This window comes from Sturnus vulgaris, chromosome 5 (genome assembly GCF_052056855.1).
Source record: "Sturnus vulgaris isolate bStuVul1 chromosome 5, bStuVul1.hap1, whole genome shotgun sequence".
NCBI classification, from domain to species: Eukaryota; Metazoa; Chordata; class Aves; order Passeriformes; family Sturnidae; genus Sturnus; species Sturnus vulgaris.
Genome location: NC_142247.1, coordinates 32207524 through 32230396, shown reverse-complemented (window position 1 = coordinate 32230396; position 22873 = coordinate 32207524). Strand labels below are relative to the sequence as shown.

The window sequence follows — 22873 nt, the reverse complement described above, 5'->3', positions numbered from 1 at the left end:
AGGTACAGACACTATTATAAGTTCACTAGAAAAAGTATCTCATTGTGAAACACTTCATTTATACAGTTAAATATTTTAACTAGTTCTACAATTATTTTTAAAGTAAATATACCAAACAGAAGCACAGTCTCCTTTGGATTGTGAATTTAATTTAGGAAAATGTGATGATTCTGTGTTTTTTTTCCTTTTGGTAATTTTAACTTCACTACTTTCAGCTTTCCCCCCTAATTCCTCATCTCTGCAAACTCTGACATTTAGCAATTTCAAAGACAAACAGAATTATGAAATTAAAAAAAAAAAAAGAAGAAAAAAAGAGGTTTAAAACCTTGATATATATATCCTGGACTTGGACAATTCCACAGAATTATACAGAAGGGCAGTCATGCCACAGGTTAGAAAGAATTATTGTCACAGAATAGCTCAAATAGTTGAATGTGGTTAAACTGGAAGAGAATCTCAGGCTAAAAACGTATCAGTCTCCAGGTCATCAACTTTTCCTCTTTTTGTTGGTATCTACAAAGCTGAGTGAACCAGGATGACTGCTGTCAGACTATGTTTTTGAAGTTAGTTGTGCATGTCACTCAACAGTCCAAGGATATCTAGATACATAAAAAAAAGAAGTCTTTTTCAAGTCTAGAAACAAGAAATGCAAAGCAACACAACAGAGGTAAAACTTCAAGGGAAGGAAATAATTACTCAGCTGAACAATTCAATGGCTGTCACCTGAAAAATGTTTGAAAAGGGTATGGAGGGAATAAAAGAGATGTGCTGAAGCTACTGGTATTCTTAAGCTAAGCATACCTAAAACACATCCACCCAATAACAGGGTATCAGCCTGCCCACTCAGTTTCTTTTCCTAAACATTCCAGAGCATAATCTGCAGAAGGTAAGAATGACCATACACAATTTGCAAGTAATTGATTTTTTTTTTAACTTGACTCCTCCTCCTCCTTCTGGTATTATACACATTTAAATAAATATTCAAAATTTAAGTTTCAGAAGTACTGGAAGGCACTTCAGATTCAGTCTGCAGTCTAACAAGACAGATTTTAATTTCAAACTTCTACCTGATCAAAAAAAACCCCCACAAACTTTAAATACAGAAACTTCACAAAAACTCGAACAGCTCAAATTAATTGTTCTGAGAAGCAAAAACTAAATTTTCATTTCAATCTTTTAAAGCATTTCTATTCCAGATATTTTTTTCATCTTATGCTTATACATTTATTTACCTGCTTGAATGTTTACCCCAAAGCTCATTGATTATTTTCAAATTACTTTGTTAGAGGTAAAGAAGTCAGAGGTAATGAAGCTTCTACAATTGCCAGGAACACAGAGAGAGAGAGAGAGATGAGAAATGCCAAACATTCTACCATTGAGAAATACACTGCAGCATGACCTCAGGATTTATTCAGATACCAGGAAACCCATATGGGAGCTAGATTATATAAATTGTAGGAAAAGCAACTTCAACATCAATCAGCTGCATGACATCAATCACAGCAAGTCAGGCTACATTAGTTCCAGCACACAAAGGAGTTCTGGTGTACTTAAAACTGCACATTTTGTTTCAGAAAGCCAAGTACTGATTCTTGGGGTTTGTTTTTCTGCTTATTTTTAACAAGACATTTAAGCTCACCTTGCTTTTTTGTTTTTATACTAATAAACATGTTTTGACAATGAAGTTACTAAGTACTCAACTTTGAAACAGAGGAGGAATAATCAGGAAATAGCAGTCCTACTGCTGAGTCTTCCACACAGGCCTAACAGAATTTGGGCATCCAGATGTTCCTTTTTCTTAGCAGTAATTTGCTCACTTATTTGTAATGCAACTTTTATATGGCATTTTTTCCAAAAGTTTGTTCAAAGAAGGAGGAAGACAAAGCTGAAACAAAACCCTTGAGAAATCCCACCGATTACATTCATTTAGCTGCTGTTCCAAAGAAGCTGGCCCCTCACTCCTGTCAAAGAATTCCTTTTCATTCTGACCTTTGTGTTTCTGCCAGAAATGACAAATTAAGAGCTGTCTAGAAAAAGAAAGCCAAGATTAAGCTGGTGTTTACAAGCAAAGAAATATTCCATCCAATCACAAGACTGCACAGGGAAGAAAGATAAGCCTAGAGTTTACTTTGCTTTTCTCAAAACATGCACATAAAAATATATGCATCAAAAGAAAACGTGTGCCCTCTGTATTGTAATTCCAAAAAGCAACACACACTTGCTTTCCTTTGGCACCACACACTGACAAAAGAAGTGGCCATTGCAAGATTCAAGGCTTCTCCTGAGATTACAGAGTATTGGTTTAAGCATGCGAACTCCTGTCAAGCTAAAAAAAAAACAGCACTGACTTCAACCTTTAAGGGGCTGAGTGGGAGTGGACGTTACTAGCTAAGGACAAAATTGTATTGAAGAATTCTAAGTTTTACTGAAAAAGTGGTTGAGAGGGAAAAAAATAAAAATCCATGCTCCTCACTAACTCCAAAAGCTTCTCATGACCATGGTGTATTTTGGCTGACACCGTTGGCATAAGCCCATTCTTGTTTTGGTACAGAAACTACTTCAAATTTCCTAGCACTGCGCACAAGCAGGCTGTATATTTATAAAATGGGGAGTAAAACTCTTTATTTTTCAATATTCACTTATGAATTTTATTTTCTTGGATGATGGGCATATAAAGCTTCTCAAGTTTGTAAAAAAATAAATGTGGGATCATTGACTTCCAAGTTAAAGATGATGAGCAGAGAATGAGACTCCGTTTTCATAGCTTGGACCTTCTGGTCCTTTATCAGCATTCTGTATCACCAAATCACCACGGTTTCATAGAAAGAGAAGTTTTCCAGGAGCAACAAAACTTCTCATAAGCCTGAGGTGTTTGCTATCATAATTGATGTTACTCTTGTAGGATCCCCAAACATATTTAAGAAGGTATAGTGATTGCAGTAGAGACAGACGTGCTTAAGTGGCAAATCTCTATACCTGAAATAAATGTAACAAGAGAGGAGTAAGTCAGCATTATTTACTCCAAAATGAGAATGAAGGGGTGGCTTTTTAACTAAGGATAGCCAATATTCACAAAACACATCTCCATAAACCTGTTCAGGCACTCATTGCAGTAGCACCCTTACTTATATGCAGACATCCTTTCAGGACTTCTTTTCTCAGAACTTTATTAAAAAGACAAGATCAATACAAAGGTGGAAGCTTCTATTTTAAATGGACATTGGATTAAATTTTCCTGTTTAATCCTGTTGAGACACGTAACAGATGAAATTCAGGCCAACTGTAGGAAATGTAATAAAAAATGCAATTCTATGTTTTGTGTCTTTTTGATTACATTGTCTGTGAGGGAATTCTTTTCTGATGTTTGTTCATCAGTTGCAAGTGTCTGATAGACATTTTAGTAACTAATTATTTGTTTGCCTCTTTCTATGAGCAACTTAATGCAAGCATTAAAAGTTCGGGCAGCTTTCATCATGCACACAGATCATGTGATAAACTTCTGGCACTTAACTGAAAAAAGTTGAACCCCCAGAATCAGTTTTTTGATTCAAGTATTCACAACTATGATTTCAAAATCTACTTCCCATGAATATTAAAACTGGGTATTCATTGTTCCCATAGACAGTCTTCTCAATTAACATATTCACTAGAATATTTATGGAAACATACACAAAAAGAGTGTGAACAGCATCAAAGTGAATCCATTTAAATACTAAGATGAATATTTGCAGCCTTCCTTCAATTTATTTTATTGTATTTTATGAGGTGTTTGCCCAACTCTGGCTTCAATCATGTGTCTACAGATGACTCTGACTGAAATGAATTGTCAGGGAATGATAGTTGTCCAACACTGGTGTGAAATGAGGACAATGAAGGAAAGCAAGTCCCAGGAAAGAAGGCAGGCTCTGCGTTTTAAAATGCTACCCAAGCAGTTAAAAGAAACCAAAGTCAACTGCCCTCTCACAGACTCCCTGCAGGATCTCACACAACTTCTCAATTTTTCATTTTAAGGTTACATTACTGGCTCTCCTTTCCTGGGAAATATGTTCTGCACAGGAGCCCTATACACATACTTCAGGCTTTCAGCCTCAAGTGCATCCACCACACAGGGACTGGTAACTCAAGTGCATTTTCATCCTGCCAAAACAGGTGATTGTAAATCTGCTGAGGTGGCACAGCCATAGCTTTTTTTTTTTTTTTTTTTTTTTTTGGAGGAATCAGTAATCTAATAAAGCATGGTCAAATTACAGTCCCAAATCGCCATTTTACATGACCTTCATGGTAAGGGGGATAGAAAACTGCTTGGAAAATTAAGCTATTTATGAAGCTACCACTAGTTAGTGAAACTGCTATTTTCTTTCTAATGAAAATTCATCATGTATTATTTGATTATTTCCTCTTCCCTATTTTAAATGCACTCCACCCTTCCTACTCTATTACTTTGCCTTTTGAATATAATCTAAGAATGTTGGAACAATTAGCTTTTTCATTCAAAGTAACAGATAACTGAAATTATGCTGTCCTTGTGCATTATTAAAAACAACAGTAATCAGGTACATTCAAAGGCCATACAATATTCAATAACATCTTTAATATTCTGCTTCATAACCTTAATAGACATTTATACATGATTAATGAGGCTTTTAGTAGCTACTGCTGTCACAGCTTGGGTAACACCATCTCCAATGAATATTCTAAGGGAAGGGTCTTACTGGAAGTGTCTGAGTGACAACCACGAAGTAGCAGGCTGCCATGTACTTTCTGACAAGAGAACAAAATCCAAAATAAAACAAAATTCTGTCTTAAGGAATTTGAAACTATTTAAAAAGTAGGACATGGGAAGAGACTGCAGTAAGGCCTATTTTATATTACAGATTCACTAACAAATCTTTTAAAGGGTTTCTAATGTGATCCCACACCCATGCTATGGCAAATGAATAACTTAAGTTCTTTGATATAAACACATGGATGAGTAATAGAATTCCTAATTACATCAAGAATATATGAGGCAGACAGCACTACAGATGTCATACCAGAGATTTGAGTCTAGAGCCCTGAAACATAAAAACAAAGAAAAAAACTGTGGAAGAATATAAAAATCCCCACAAAAGTTTTTGCTCTGACAACTCAGCTAGGTCAACGTTTTTACTTAGTGAAGAAAAGACCACAGTGATTTTACTACTACATGTAGTATCTTCAAACAGATACATTCCCAGGTCTGGCAGGGCAATTGGATTCAAAGGTAAATCATGCTTGGCCAACCTGACTGCTTTCTGTGATGAAATGACCATGAATACATGACCAGTTAATGCAATCTCCCTTGAATTTAAGCACAGTATCCCTGTATGCAAGCTGGGATTTAACCATGTATATTGGTGGACTACTAGATGCGTGGAAAACCATCCAGAATGCTGGGCTCAAAGAGAGATGGAACTCATTTATGGTGTGTCTGGAAGTCCATGTGCTCTCTGTCCTTGGAGGTTTTCAAGATGCTGTTGAATAAAGGCCTAAAAAATCTTGTCTGATTCCAAAATCTACACTGATTTGAGCAGGAGATTAATGAGAGAACTCCTGAGGTCCGTTCCACACTGAATAATTAAATGAGTCTATGAAGGTGTTTGTGATTTCTTTAATTTGGTGGAGAAAAGTCTAACAAGAGCCATTAACTCAAATCTAAAACCAGATGTATTGAAAAGAAAATTTCTAGTCCTGTGATTAACAAAAGAAACAAGTGCCAGAAGGCAGAGAGGACTCCACATTCCTGATGGTTTCAAACCAAGGCACAATGCTGTTGTGAGGCAATTTGTACTCAATTACAGAATCACAGAATGATACAATTGTTTATGATGGAACTTTATGATCATTGAGTCCAGCCATTAGCCCAGCACTGCCCTGTCCACCACTAAGCCATGTCCCTAAGTGCCACATCTACACATCTTTTAAACATCTCCAGGGATGGTCTCCCAACCACTTTCCTGCGCAGCCTGTTCCAATGCTTGTCAACCCCTTCCACGAAAATTTTCCCAATATCCAATCTAAACCTCCTGTGGTGCAACTTGAGGTCATTTCCTCTTGTTCTATTGCTTGTTATTTGGGAGAAGAAAGCCACCCCCCACCTCACTACAATCTCTACAGAAAGCTCAAACATGAGTAAATTGTGGGAACCACTGCAGAGGAAAAAAACAAGAAGTCATGTAAAATAACAAAAGGCATTTACTTTTTGTCCATAATACCTGCAAGTTAAGGAATATGCTAGCTATTATTCAATTAAATAAATATCCAAGTGACCTTAGTTTTTAATCAAGAAAGATTAAATAATCCCCATCCAAAATTAAGAAAAAAGAAAAGATACAGAAAAATAACCAGAAGAGTGACTAACTATACATAATTTCCAGTCCTTTTCCAGTGCAAGGCTTTGTAATAGGTAATGGACTTTGTTCCCTAGTTTGCACTTAAGATTAATTCACAGTGAGAGCTTTAAGTCACTTCAAATATCCTGTAGCAGAAAATTTCAAGATTTGTATTGAGTTCTCTGTAAAAACAAAGGATTCTATCCACAGAAGAATTTAAAACACCATGGCATTATCAACTGTGGACACAATTAAAATAGTCATTACAACAAAGCAGCATAATATTCTTCTAAAAGCAAAAAGGTGAGGTCTGCATTTGCTCAGCTTTTAAAAATCAAACAAAATCAGTACTGTTCTGCCTGCCAGATCATTATTTTTAAGTATGCAGCTAGCACCCCCTGTATTTCCAAGTTAACATGAATCCCAGAAGTGTTTCACTCTAGAATGAGCTCATGGAGTTACTGCACATTAAGTTAGAATTTTAAGTACTCGAATAAATTTGCATAAACAAATATTTTTATATGGCATATAACAAGTTCAGAATCGTATGCAACACACACTGAAAATCTTCACATGTTCTTACTTGCAATTTAACATGGAAACCCTTTTTGTTTCCAAACGCAGCACAGATTTGTCAGGAGGATATATGAAAGAAGCTTGACATTTTAAACAATGCTTTTTTTAAATTATCAGACTGTAAACTAGTGACTGAAGAGTTTTTATAAGGTTGGAACACCTTTCCTCATGCTAAGGCAACTACAAAGGCTGAATGACTTATTTTCACTCTTGCCAAAATAACACTACTATTGCCCAACAAAAAATGTTTCACCTCCACAATAAACCAAACAAAGCTACAAAGTAGCAAAAACAGGAGAGCCAGAATCTTTGAACCTCACCTTACTGAAGTATTACTGCTGAGTGTCTGTAAGGCCAGGAAAAAACCTCATCAGACAGGCAATTTAAAAGACAAACTAGTGACTGTTCCAAGTCTTGTTATAAAAAGTACTCATTATATAGCTGCAAGTCAATGTACCTACAAACTGGAGGATTTCCACTTAAAAAAATAAGGGGACAGAAAGATATTCCAACTAAAACAATCCACTGACAGTAGGTGGATGTGGACCCAAATATTTTTATGTAAAGAAACCTTATATAGATATTAATTGATTTTCTGTGTTCAGCATATCTGAAATGAGACATTAAAAAACCTACAGGGCATAGGATAGACTAACTTTTAAAAATTAGAAATTCAGAGAAAAAATTAGTAAACTGGACAGGGGGGAGTTGTTGCATTTTTTCAAAGTTCAAAGATGAGCGGAAAACCAAGTAATTATGGCCAGTAATTAACTCATCATCCTCAGTAGTGAGAACATGGTAAGGAAGGCCCTTTGTTGAAATCTGCACCTTGGGAACTATTTCATACACAAGCCAAATGAGATTTATGTAAATAAAATCAATGATGACTGATCTACATTTGTCTGCCCAGCTACAAATCATTCAACACCCCACCAACCACCCCCCTTCAGCCATTATTCCTCTCCTACCTTCAAAACTCCCAGCAAACAGATAAATCCACGTAATGGCTGGGACAAAAAGGATGGTCAGAGAGGCAGCCAGGAATTTCCGTCGCCCTCTGCAGATTCCCAGCATTCTCTCAGGAGTGCAGAATCCCAACCCAATGCTGTTCCTATGTCGGAAGCAAATAGTCCACAGCCTCCCACATATTACTCCCTGAAAAGGAAAGGAAAAAATATTTCAACAGCTTATCTCTCTACAGAAAGTTATAGACTATTTCAATGTTCCAAAAGCGTTAAAAGAACAGGGCTAAAAAAAGGCTACTGCAATTTCAAGGTGGTACCGATTTCAAAATTATCCAAGACTACTTAATAATAAAACAAGTTTTTGAAGTCAAGTTAAGACAGTAAGCCAATAAAGCACATCATATAGTGTGATAACACACTAAACTCCATCTCACCAGGAGATGTCAGCTTTATTTGCAGTTTTGTCCTCATTTTACTCTACAGGAACTCTGTGATCTTTGATACCCATATGCTCTGGGGTAGGTAAGAGAAAGCCACCCCCATTCCTTCACCTGCTCCCAAAGAGCAGAAGTCACACCACAGAATCAGTGATCTGTCTGTAGTTGGTCATGAACTCAAGAAGGTAAACCAAAAAAAGGAAAGCTGAAGTCTGGAGGCAGAGAGATGTTACTGAAATTACTCACTTTGCACATCAAAAAGCAGTGCTGATGAACTGCTGTGTAAAAGGGAAGAAGAGAAAGTGCAAAATGGGCAAGGAAATATCCTTATTCACACTGGGGATATCAGAAGCTATCAACTGTATGCCATGAGAAAAATGGATTCTGCTAAATAACACATTTCTTATTAGGAAAAAATAATTCTGATCCTAATTTGAAATAATTGTTCTGCATTTCAGAGGGGCCAAGAAAAAATACATGATTATTTTTATTCACAGGAAAATGAATATTCCCACACGACTGCAGGCATGCAGAGCATAAAAATAATGTTTCATATTGATAGCAGGTTTTTTTGAAAGGGAGGAAAGGCTAATAGCAGACAAGGAAAGAAAAGCAGAAAAGAAAAGAGAAGTATTAAGTCCATGTAAATCTACTTCAGGTTTTGTGTGAAAGGGCTTAAGTTTTTCAGTTCTAAGAATAGAAGTGGCCTACAAGAATGATAGGGAAAGAAACACAGACTCTGGCAGTACAAGGTGTTTAATAAGAGTGCCCTTTGACTTATGCTTAAACTAGCACTAGAGCTGAAATAAGCAATGAAAGCATTTCTACAGTGACATGTTAACAATGGCTGCTGTACGTCTTGAGAGTGTCTTAGCTCTACAACTTCATATATACTGCAGTAAAAATCAATTCTGAAATTAAATTACAGCAAAAATGAGAATGTAGACAAGAGAAATAGGTTCAGACAAAAATCTCTGTGCTGGAGATACCTGGCTGTAGTAATCAGGCAAACTTACAGCTGTTCCTTGAACATTCAATAGAGCCCACTTTACTACATACACTACAGTTTAAGAGCCATGATAGTACTCTGACCTTGGAACTGATAAAATGGACTATAATTTGTCCAGAGCCAGCACAAAAAGCATTCCATTGTGTCAGCTTTTCAAGGCAATGAATGCCTCACCACAGAGATTTTGCACAAAATATGTGGGCAGACTTAATATTACAACTGTGGTATTAGAGTTACTCTGTTAGACAGAGACACACATTTGGTAGATAAATTGTGGAGGACTCTTATCTTTATTCACTGTATTTGGATAATGATTACATTTCATTTCTTTTCCTTACAGCACATAGCTTGTACAACTTCTCTGAAGAGAGTCCTTTACATGCCTACTTGAAAAGCCCTGATCATTTCCCAGGCTTCTGTGTTTATAAGCATCTGTATTCTAAAATGCACAGAATCTCTTATTTTAAGTAGGTATTTTTTTTTTCCTTAAATGTACTGGCATGCACCACTGACATCAGTCTGTGCATAGAAAAATAAACCTCTCAAAATAAAAACTCCCAAGCAGAGTCACTGGCAAATAGCCACATCTTGCACTGAAACATGCACTGTCAGGATACTGCTCCTATCAATGACACCTGCAAAAATTACAGGTAACAAAAGTAAGAGTGAACACCACTTTTCTGCAATCATACTGTTACAAGTATGCTGATACAAGTTTTCAGGACAATAATATACAGTCTCTGAAGCCTAGAGTTATATTGCTGCTACCAGATTAACTTATCCTAGGGTGGCATATTTAAGAAGTAATTTGATTTTTCCTATATATTCTTTTAAATATCCATGCAAGTTAAGTTTCTGAACAGGTTGATTACGGAGGATGGAATCCAGCTTTTCTGCCCCACAAATGTAAACTACTATAACACAACACTGAACTCCCAGTTCAGCTGTGAAGGAAAGACAGGAATGTGGCAAATTCAGTTTTCTACAAATTGCCATTGTTCAGGCAAAATAGCCAAATCATTTTGCACATTCATGCATATCCTTTATCTAACTAGAAAAACATTTGGGAAAATCCTAAACAGACAAGTCAGCTTGTGATGGATCACCCTAGGAAATGTTAAGATACTTCTTTTAATAGTACTTTAAAAGAGTCATAAACTATTTCAAATTATGCTTCTACTACCTCCCCATCTCCCCAAAGTTGTGAATAGGTTCCCTTGGGTCTTAAATATTCATTTTTAGTGTATAAAATCACAGCACCTGCCGAGTACTTTTATTCAAAGTAGACAATGCATCATGTGCAACCCTTACACAAGCAATTACATAAAACGTCCATGAATGGTAATGAAGATCCTTGGCTTACAGGAAGAGCTTTGGACTCAATCATGTGTTCACTATTGGATTTACTCAGAAACAATGTTATCTAATACACCACTGTCAAATAAATTAAAAGAAGACATTGCAGCTCTTTTGACTTGGTTTTCCTTTCAACAGGTGCCAGATTGACATCCACCACACGAGGAAACGGACTGACAATACTGGCTGGACCAAGGACTGAGCACAAAACACAATTGCACATTTCTACCATATGAGCCTGAAAATGCCTTTCACTATTCTCCTACAGTCTCAATTGCTATGCCACAGTTCTACTGAATCAGACTGTGACCTGCCTAAAAGCTCTTAGAAAGTAGTTTCATGGTACAAGCTAAAACTGAAGCCACGTCAGATGTGATATTGCTAGGCACATTCATCTTTCCAGTAAAATGGTTCAGTTCATTTACACAAAGCCATGCAGTGCTTCTCCTGATAGTTTTCAGTCTCAACAGCTGTGCTAACTGAACACCTGTACTGAGACATACACAGCATGAAATATATCAGAAACAAAACAAAGGGTGAGGGAATAACTGGCCAATTTAACCACACCATCCAGGTGTGATACTCCCATCAAAAAATAGCCAGTGGTTGCTCCAGACCTCTTACCCAGTGTTAGTGTTTTCAGATCTAACTGAGCCACAATGAGCATCTGCATTTTTATTGATCTTTATTGGGTTTGTCTCAAAGCAAGGGAGACTCAAATTAGACCCAGAGTGAAAGGGAGCATTTGTGCTTGTAGTTTCAAACACAGTCTCATCTACACCCCTCCAGACACAATAAGGTTTTCTGCCTGTGCCACAGATACAAAAAGCATGCATTGTATTGTTCTACCTTGCTCTTCGATTGCACTCCAAGAGCATCATATAATTGTATTTTAAAAATCTGATTCAGTAAGTAATACCCACAAAAGCTAGTTGCATGTACATCATATGCATTATGTCTTGCTGTCAGTGTGTCAGGCACTCTACACTTTTAGGATGCTGCACTAGCTCAGGATTTATAAAACCCACTGCACAGAAACAGCTCCACAGACTGCACTGCAACCACGAGCCAGCTCACCCTCCCTGACTGCTGCTAACAGTGCTCCAGAAAGCGACCAGCTTGAACAGTGCTCATGTGCGGGGTCACAGTGGGAATTACAGTAATTTGGGGTTTTCATTACAAAGAGAACTCAGGACTTACTCATGACCTTCTCATCTGACCAGAATGACCTTTCTTACCTTTACGTGTAATCAAATACTTCCATTCACTATACTAACTTAACAGAGTAGTCTCTTTGTTTTAAGTTGTGGATTATCTCCTCAGCTCAGCATGAAGCAGCTCTCAACCAGTAAGAGCAGCACATATATTAAAGTATGTAACACAACACTAATCACACTGGTATTCAGTTTCTATATATATATTTTTTTTTTTTAATTACGGCATAAGAACTCAGCTATGTCAGACATTCAGCAGTTCCTTGAAACAATGGAAGTAATTATGAAAACAAAAATCAAACACAATTAACTAGATTTAACTGCTCTACTATAAAAAGCTTTTCTAACTGCTTCAAACATTTCCTTGCATTTGTTACAGTTAATCTTTTCTCAGTAATCTTCCACTTGTTTTCAGAGCCACTGGAAATAAATATATACAGTTAAAGCTGTTTATACAGCAATCCTGTGCCTTGGCTTTGTTGTGTTTTTTAAATTAATGTTATCTAATTCTTTCTGCTCTTGCAGTCTCTCTGCTCTCTTTCTGCACACTTGCAGTCACAGAGTCAATGAACAATTTCCACTGTAAAGCTTTTCCCTTGGCTCTGTATCAATGTAGCATTTGTCCCTTATGGGAGATTTTTGCCACACTCAAAATAAATATAACGTAAAGTAAAAAAGCAGTATGTTATAGAGTATTTTTCTTAGGCTTTTAAAAATGTTGATAATGAGGGTTTATAATGAGTTTACTCCTTGACATTCAGATTCATATCTTGCAGCTTTGAAGTCTTCCCATTATGGGAGGTGGTTGCCATGTGACATTGTAATATTAAAGAAATGTTTGGTATCATAAAGGCAGGGTATAGAGTAAACCCAAGATTAGGAAACACAATATGAAATAATTAAATGGTAAATCTTTATTTAATTAAACATCTTTCTGTTAATTTTCATGATTTAAACCCAGACAGCAACTAAGTACAACACAACCACTTTCTTCCCCCCACATCCTTCCAGTGGGATGAGGAGAATCAGAAAAGGGGAAAGCTCATGAGTTGAGACAAGAACAGCTTAATAATTCAAATTAGGTTAAATGTTATTATTATAATCACAAATATTATTAAAACAACAGTAACTGCAATGAAAAGGAGACAGAGAGAGGAACATAACCCAAGAAAAAGCAAGTGATTCACAATACAGCTACTCACTACCTGCTGACCAAGGCCCAGCCTGTCCCTGAGCAGCAGTCAGCCCCTTCCAAATAACTCTCCCAGTTTATATAGTGGGCATGTTGTCATATGGTATGGAATATCTCTGGCCTTCTGGTCAGCTGTCCTGGCCATGCTCCCTCCTGGCTTCTTGTGCAGCTCCTCATTGGCAGAGCATGGGAAACTGAAAAATCCTTTTATTTGAATGACTTAGCAACAATCAAAATATCAGGGTGCCATCAACATTATTCTCATGCTAATTCTAAAACACAGCACTGTTACAGCTGCTAATAAGAAAATTAATTCTATTCCAGTCAAAACCTTGATAGTTAACATATTCCACTTCTTGAGTTTTTAGAACAGAAACAGCATTCTGAAAGAGAATACCATCTCTTCCCTCATCAACCTCTTCTTCTTCCACTCAGTAGAACTTACTACAGAAATAAATCTAAGGCTCCTTTTGTTCCCGTACTGAATTTCTTTGGGATTGGAGCATCTCACCCCAAAATCAGACTTCTGAATCCTACAGTATCATGACTTTAAAGAAGGATTAGGAATACAGTCAAACTCAGCATCCACCTCACAAGTTCTGTGAAGCCACTTTAAAGTAAAAGATTACAGCAGTTTCCAAATGCCACCAAATGTTCTCTTTCTCAACTAGTTACAAGGAAGCAGTCCTATCTGTAAGACAGAAAATAGCCAGTAAGTTGACAGCACAAATGAGTTCTGCCTTAGAACTGTGCTAACTGCTCCGAGGGCACACAGGATTGACATCTTTTATATCTTCACTCAGTACGTGCTGTGGCTTAAGGAAAATTCTATTACTGTCCTGTTAATCAAAGTTTTCTAGAAGGTTCCAGCTGTAAGCAACACTACCACAGCAATGGAATCTCTCCTGACAGTAGTCACAGAGAGAAGCAAATAAATAGCATGCTTTCACGTATTTCTGTTTTCATTTCCATGTACTCCTTTATGTATGTACATATATCTATATATACACTTCTAATGGCATATTTTTTCATTTCAAGCCTGCACTTTCATTCAAAAGAATGAAAGTCTGCAACTTCCAAAATTATTATTAAGGAGTAAGACAATCTAAGACCAACAGGACATGAATCTTTTCCTAAGCCTCCACTAAAATGTCGCTTTAATATGAGGAGAAAAAACGCAATCAGTTGAGAAAAGAGAGAAGCAACAAAATATAACGATGACAGAAAGCTCAATCTTGTCCGTAATATTTCCTTTGCAACCAAAGAACTACACTCACTTTTAAAGCAGCTACTGACCTATTTTCTCAAGTTCTCCAAACCTCATCTTTACTTTCTCAGCTACATGGGCACACAGAATCAGTATTTCCTGACTCCCCAACTTATCTAAGGACTCAGCACAATTCAAGGAAAGTGAAACAGAGCCTGCTTGGTTTGTGTGCAGCAGAATCCTAACAAGACCTTATGTGCACATACTAAGAGTTCCTCAGAATTGGAGATCCCAGTGCTACTGAACTATGAACATACTGGAGACCACAACCAGCCATCAGTATCACATACTTGATACAGGATCTTTCAACAGAAAAGCAGCTGTCCTTCAGAATCACAGTCTTCAATCAGGTCACAGCATTATTACATATATGAATTTCAGACTTATAAAAAGGACAAACCTCCATACCTTTCTAAATCCAAGCATATCCACCTAAAGTAGTGGCAGAAGGCAATAAAAAAAAAGAAAGGTAACATGCTATCTGTTCTAACCTCGAAGAAAATATCAGTTTGTTGGTGCATCACTGCTCTCCCCACCTCTACATCACAATATCTTTCTACTTCATAATCAAATAGAGATAAGCCATGGTTTTGTCCATTCACCTTGTATGCATACAACCACATAGAAGAGAAAACGTTCTTTAAAACAGGAGTAGGACACTACGTGCATCATACATAAACCTTCTCCAGAATGTTTATGCTAATACTTTGTTTCTCAGCTGAAGTTCTTGGATGCTTGTTCAAAAGCAGAGTTTACCTTCATTAGAATCCACTGCAGATAAAGTTGCTCTAACAAGGAAACTGATTAAAGATTCATCAGAAAGTTTTGCTCAGGAGAGAACAATTATTTCTTGAAATGTTCTGCCCTGATAAAAAATTTTCATTTCTCTATGAAACAAAGTCCTGCCATAACTTTTTTTTTAAAAGCACAACAAAAATCCCCCTAACTTTTATTTTACTGCATAGACTTTAAACTACAAGTTAGATTTTACATGGGGATTTATAAAATGCTTACATATTTATAGCATGTTTACAGCAGCTACTTACTTGTCACATGGAAATAAAAGCTGGCATCATACTTACAGATTTATTAAATATTTGTATTAAATTAAACAAATAATTTTTTTTAAAAATACAAAGAGAGATAAATGGGCCCAGGTGGCTCTCTCCTCAATTCTGACACTCAGAAGGAAGGAGCTGAGGAGTACAGAGATCCCATGGGTAAAAATTCAGTTGTGCAGCTGGTATTGAGTGACAGGAAACACCTGGATGCAGCAATGGATGGATACAGGCGTTTTAGGAAGGACAAGAAGAGCAGAAGGAGGAATTGCTCTGTATGTGAGAACAGCTGGAATACATGAAGCTCTCCTTAGGATCATCGCCCTCTACGCAGCAGTGGTGAGGAACACCTGGAATGCTGTGTCCAGGTCTGTGCTCCCCAGGGACACAGCCAGAGAGGCTGCACAGCCTCCACCCCTGCAAACATTCAAAACCCAACTGGGCTCCAGCAGCCTTCTTTAGCTGACCTTACTTTGAGCAAGGTGTGGAACTGTGCAATCTCCAGAGGTCCCTTCCAAATGCAACTCTGTGATTCCTGATGCCGCAATTTTGTACGCAGTCATAAAACAAACTTTGGCCATTTAATGTAAATCTTCAAAATTCCAAATAACAGTTATTCTGCTATGCATGAATAAACATCCACATAAACAATTATATTGGAACCCACAGAACAACCTAGGTTAAACTTTTAGCCAGTATAAATCAATACCGTTTTAGTAAGATCAATTCAACTAGCATCAATTCACAAAAGCTATGCGCTAAGTCTCTCAAACTTGATGAAAAGTTGCATTTTTTATATAAGCACCAAAGTTCTCACCTTATTACTATTGCCTAAATATTACCAAACCCACAAGTATTTTTATCAGATCTATATAAAAATGAAACAAATGTTGAAATGAAAATTCCAAGAACTGCTGGTCATTTCCTATTCGAATAATCAAGAATCAGCAAATAGGAAATGAAGTGTAGTGTATGGAAATATGTGACCATAATCAAAAGCAGAAGACAAATCTTTGGCTACAATCACAGTGCTGCTTTACCAAGCACACTGTACAGTCTCAGTAGCTCTTTGATGCTACTATGAAATATCAAATAGCACCAAGAATTGTAAGCAACCCTTTTTTCGTACGTTTCCTGCTGAAATCCCTGTGTTTCAAGGTCCAATATTTACTTCTTAAATTCATATTTAAGCCCATCCAAGTGGGCTATAAGGACTATCTATTTCTGTAGGCTTTCTGAAGGCTGACTGGGTTCTCTACAAATTAATGGGAAAGGTACTTACACTCCACACTCCATTTAAGAAGCAGAGCTCTTGCAAAATAGTTTGGTGTCTGACACATTTTAAGTAGGAAAGGCAGTTGTGGATTTAGGTTATTACACATAGGACACATTCTTGAACATTGGAACTCTGGAAGAAGGCTTGATAAACTGGAATTTATAAAAACAGATTTCTCATGGCTTCTTATTTAGTACTACACAGATTAATGTGGGTATAAGACAACAGCACATGAGTTTTAATTACAAAAGGACTATGAAAGGTGCTATCAAAACTAAACAAAGCTGTAGAAACCAGCCTCAAGCGGAAATGCTGGCAAAAACACTTTCTAAAGAATCCAAATTTTCCATGTGTGGAGGTAGCATTTCAATAGAATCATAGAAAAGTTCAGGTTGGAAGAGACCTCTAGAGGTCATCTAGTCCAATCCTCTGCACAAAGCAGGTTGAACAATGCTCTTTCAAACGTATCATTTGGAGAGCTCTTTACTCTTCATTTAAAAACTACTGTCTGAGGAAGGGTGGTTTGCCTGGAGAAAAAGAGCTGTGGGCTCAGTGTTCCTATGTTCTCTCCATTTCCTGGAATTGCAGTGGTTTTCACTAAACATTTCATTATATCTCTGTGTGAAAACTTGACTGTTTGTAATTTCTACTGATCTCATTATCATCACCATTGTTTTCAGAAGTCCCTGTCATTCTGCAATTAGATGAAGGTACAGAAATAATAAAAATAAAATATTTAGTAAGTCTCTTATAAAGAAAATACACTGAAAAGAATTACCTTATTCAAATGCACATAATTAACAATTGCAGTTTAAATTTGATTATAATTCATAATTTTCAGGGCAAAGGGGAAGTTGCCAGATCTTTTCTAACTAAAGGAAAAGAGGGTAATGATGATGTTGAAGATCATGAAAGGATGTAGAGGAACATACAGGCATGGCCATGTTATATAAAACAAAATGCTTTGCACTGGCTGGTGGAGATGAAGGGAGAGAAAGAGGATTAACACCTCTCTCCTAACTGCCTCTATATTCTAGTATCTTTTAAGACAATTTGACTCTTTCTGTGTCTGGCAATCATTAATAAGAGCAGAAGTCAAGCTACCCTCTAGGACTTGAACAGCAAGTGCCATGAGACCAGGACAAAGACTAGGTAAGAGTCTCAGAGAAGAATTTAGGTGAAAGAGATCCTTACTCTCAAGTATGAGATTGTTGTTGACTGGATGAAAGTATTTCACCAGAGTGAAACAATCAAGAAGAAATGACTGAAAGTTTTATTGTGAATATTCACACCTGCAAAGGAAATTCTGGAAGATTCTTCAGCTTTCTATACTGAAGTTTGATTCCTGGAACACTCCGCATAAACTATCTTTATAGTTTAAAACCAGGAAATCCTTAAACATGTCGTTATACAAGAAACTTAAAACCACACATATGTAAATATAACCTCAAATGATACCAAAGCCAAAACAATACATTTGAAATACATTTTTTAAAAAGTTAGTCTAAGTAATGGAGCTGCAGTTAAAATATTCCCATGTGTACCAGTATTTTAATAACTTTGCTCCCCTGCTTGTTCCGGATTTGTGATTGCTAAGGTTCTCCACAGATCTCTTACCTCCTGGCCTTCCTTTCAGGGTGAGATAGGTAGGTTCTTCTGACACAGAAGCAGGGGAATTTCTGAACAACATTTACCACAGGGGCTATTCCCTACAGACAGCAGAGATAAGATTGCTCCCTGTGCACTGTAACACTCCCCCAGTAGTGCCTCAGCAGGCTTGCTGCCTTTGGGCACTGCCATCAGAAATACAACATACACCCCTGCATCATGGTACAACTGGGGTGAACTGTGGCAGTTTTTGTGAATCATGCAAAGAAAGAAGAACAGCACTCCCTTGGGATTCAAGCAGAGGATGTTATGCAACAGAGATGCAGCCGGTCTGCTCCAGGGGCCAAGCCCTTCCCACCTCCTGACCTGCAGATCAGGACATTCTCTGGAGGCAATGCCTTTTGCAGTATAACTCTGGTGATAATGTTGGTTTTGTTGCCTACAGATGGTCTACTCTATTCTTGTATCATGAGCATTATCTTTTATCATAACCCTGCTGGACACAGGGACACAATATTTTGAATCTATGGGCCATGTAAACTGCAGATTAAACAGCAGATAAAGCGATCATAAACTAAACGAGGTCAATTCAGTTGTAACTGTACAGAGACTGGGATCACAATACTGACCCCAAGGCCAATGCTTCACCATCAAGATGAGCTATACCTCAATATGTATTGCAGCAGAGAGCAGTAACCACTATAGATCACTGCACTTTAACCAGAGGAGCTTTCTCACTTGCTCATGGGAACCTGTCAGTGAGACACCATGAAAATATATAGGTTGGGAAAACAATTCTAGCACACTTCTAAAAATAAAACTTTTTGGAACTTTCTTTGTTGCTAGGAGATGCAAAAATATAGGACATAACAATGCAGTTATTTATTATTATTATTAGCTAATGTGATTCAGACAGGTTGATTTTGACAACAAATTACATAATATTGTTTTTCCAAAATTCACCCACAGCTATGAGGACACAGTTTGGTAGGACAAGTTTTGTTTATTGCCAAGCTTATATTAGCTACTGTTTCAATTGATAAAAAAGATTTTTTTTAAAAGAAGACTGAAAAGGGCTTGGATGTCTTTAGTTTTTTTGGCTGCTGTGGATGTGACCCATGGATATATAAAATACATGCAGTGATTATATATTATTGCAGAGCTGAAAGAGAAGGTAAATCCTTTATTTCTAATGTTAACAATGAAACTGCATTGAGAATATTTGAAAATTTAGAGAATATGCACAAATCAAATGGTCTGAATTTTTATAAGATGTCATCACTTGCAGAATACAGTATTAATGTTACAAGTTAATATACAAGTTAACAGAAAACTAGAGTAATATTTTCACCACTAATTCCTGGGAAAATGTGTGGCACATATTTTACAGGCAACTTAGAATTTGGTCTTGGAAGTCCAACGTTAAGCTTTCAGTTATTTCTCCTTATTTGTCACAAAAGATTCAAAATTGTAAGACCTGTTTTGTTTGCCTTGTTTTATGGAAATGTCAAGGTATACCTTGTAGTGACTCCATTTTTTATACCATGCTATTAAGAGACACTTAAAGTCTACTCAGTTATTAGAAGGTGCTCTGGTACATAAAGTGAAACCAGCTCAAGTGCATGTTTTGAGTGTGTTAAGAAAGGCAAGATTGGAAATTTCAACAGTAAGGCTGTTGAAATACCTCTTTTATAACATGATAAAAATGCCCTGTACAGTCTTCAGACATTTCCTGTTATTTTGACATAATTTTGTACTTAGACGGTAAATTATGTTCTGAGTGGTTGATTCTTTGGCCACAACTTTTAAAATTATTTCTCTAACAACAAAAAATAACCTGTAAAAGCAGGAAAAAAAAGTGACAAGGCTTGTGCCAGTAATATACATTACCTCAAAATGCATACCCATTGGCTTTGTATTTCAAGAGCATCTAAAATTTCAATAGCATTTCAAAAACAAAATCATCTATATTTGATTCAATTTCCCTAAACTGAGGTAATCTTTTAAAAGGAAAATACATTTACTCCTGAAAGGTTTAAACTTGATAAAGTGCTAATATGGATGCTAATCGTTTGTATTTTGTAAAGTTTATGCACTCTCTTATGGAATATTGTTTCACATTTGAAAGCTTGTGAGATACATTAGTTTCTATCTCACATACAGCAACTGGAAGAATATGTTTTTAAACAGACTTCGACAGATTAAAGAAACCAGTTAATATTTATTGCTGTGGCTGACCTTAAAATTACATCATCTCTACAGCCAAAGACTTTTACAAACTGATTTTGAAACAGACAGTGAAATATACTGAAAGCAACAATGAGCACCATTTTAAATAAGAATGTGAAGCTTCAGATAATTAGATAGCAGGATTAAAGACTACTAAAAAGCCCAGTAGAGTGAAAAATATGCTAAAGAAAATGGTGTTCCTGTAAAATGTCCCTTAAACTAAGGTAATATGTCTTCTTTCTGCCTAAGTGGCCATTTCAACAATATGCATTAGCAGCCTGACAACCTTGGGCGTCTCAGAATTGAAGAGAGTTCCCATCAACAGAGGAGGAAGAGAAAGGACTGCTCATTTTCTTAAATAGCACCTTCAGATCAGAAAGATATGAAAGCTTGTATCTCAAATTGTATTTGCAACTATAAAAATCTGTATTTCTCCTCTTTTAGTAAGTATGAATGCTGAAGTTTTATTAGAACTTCAAGAACTGAACTTGATATAAAATGTCACCTCCTCATGGCTTCTGAGAAAATGACAGGAGTTAGTACTACTGTTGTAGGCGTTACTGGAAATCAGATATCTGTTGCAAGACAATGCCAATCATTACGTGACGCTGATCACAATTCAGACTTATCACATAGCTTTTGGAATTTCTGAGTCTGATTCAGACAGAACATGTCTGCTGTATTTCACTGACTTCCAAACACACACACACACTGTGATGACAAAATGTTTATAAACTCTAATAAACAGATGCCTGGAGTAGTTTGTAACCAATCAAGGTAGAGGTCCTTGAATACTTTAACTATTAAAAAGACCTTACCAATTATACACATACAGACAAGAACCCATGCTAAGACCTTTAGAGATGAATATTCTAAACCAGTCCCATGAAGTAAAGCAAAATTGTAAAAGTTGACTGATGTCTTCTTAGTGTCTAAAAACACTTTGGAAGAAGCAATGTTGAATGTGCAATACATCTTGAGGCATTTTTTTGTCATCTTCAAAGCTATATCCCATGATATGATCAAACACTGTATGTGTCGTTCTTCTAATACTTAAAGTGATGCTAGCAAGTAATTACATGAAAGAATTCAGGGGGAAAAATCAGCTTTTGAACAGAAACGAATGCAGGGGTTTATCAGCTGAAAAACAGTGAAACACTACAACAGTTCTTTGGGAGAATATTTTACTACTTTCAATACTAAAATACTTTAGCAGTATAAACAGAATTGTTTTAGCTAGTCTCATTCCTCCTTTGAAGGTCTCCAATGTTTTAGTATTTCCAACATTCCTGTAACATGTCCTGATATAAAGGTACCCAGATCTCTAAATTAAACGTCATAATATTTAAATATTTTTGGGCTTCTTTGGGATGTTAAGGTAAAAAATTTAGGAGTTTAAGGTAAATTCATTACCCCGCAAATCAATGGTAAAGTTAAGAAAAGCAACAAAAGAGCCCAAATGCAGTGAAAATCTCATCTAAGCAATACCTCAATCCTCATTAATATTTTACCACAGCAGCTCAATAATATTGTCTAAGTGCCACTAACAAAGATTAATGAATCAGATCTACACATTTTGTGCATTTCTTTTAGTTTTTTTTTCTCGTAACATGCTGGATTTTCTGTTAAGGTTTTATTGCCATCTGTGAGGTTAAGAGATATTGGATAAGAACATCTAAAATTGCTTTGTTATGAGTAATACAAATGACTTGGAGGTATAAAAATTCTAAAGTTTATGTGCAAAAAAGTTCAATCAGCATGCTAATAGCAGTAATGTCATCAACTGAAACCCTACAGCTACCATGACATATGTCTCACAAATTCAACCTCTATTCCTTTTGGTGAATCAATGTAGAAAAACACAGGGAAGCAGGTAGTTTCAGCTACAACTGAGAAAGAATTCAGTGAGTTTACATCAGCATTTTAATTCAGAGGGGGAAAACTTTCATTCCTTTTGACACAATCTCTCCAAGAATTCCTTCCTATTCTAGACTGAGCTACTTGACTGAGGAGTCTGAGAGGGGACAAACTGGATACCCTTAGGATGAAACAAAACCAGAAGATACGTTCTAGAGGGTAGGCTAAAGGATGCTCAGCTGCTGGGACAAGACTGCAACTAGACTCCTGTAAAAACCTTGAATGAATGCAGCCTGTGTATCTGGTCCTCTGCACTCACTATTTCACTCTACACATCCACTCCTGCTGGGCCTCAAGAATTGTTAAACATGGACAAAGCTGTACCACATCAAGCTGCAGAAAACCGTGAAGCCACACAAAATATGAGGTAAAGTGAAAGGGAACAGTTTCATATATCTGTATTAATGAGGAACAAGCCA

The 22873-nt window shown here is 36.7% G+C and overlaps 1 protein-coding gene across 1 annotated transcript in view; it reads right to left on the bottom strand.

The window, feature by feature from the left end:
* The window catches only part of LARGE1 (LARGE xylosyl- and glucuronyltransferase 1), a 267698-nt gene that overhangs the window by 180201 nt on the left and 64624 nt on the right, over positions 1-22873 (bottom strand). Inside the window, exon 3 of the mRNA XM_014889284.2 lies at positions 7895-8081. Within this exon, the coding sequence (XP_014744770.1) occupies positions 7895-8000 (106 nt within the window). The 5' untranslated portion in view covers positions 8001-8081. The remainder of the gene's footprint in view (positions 1-7894; positions 8082-22873) is intronic.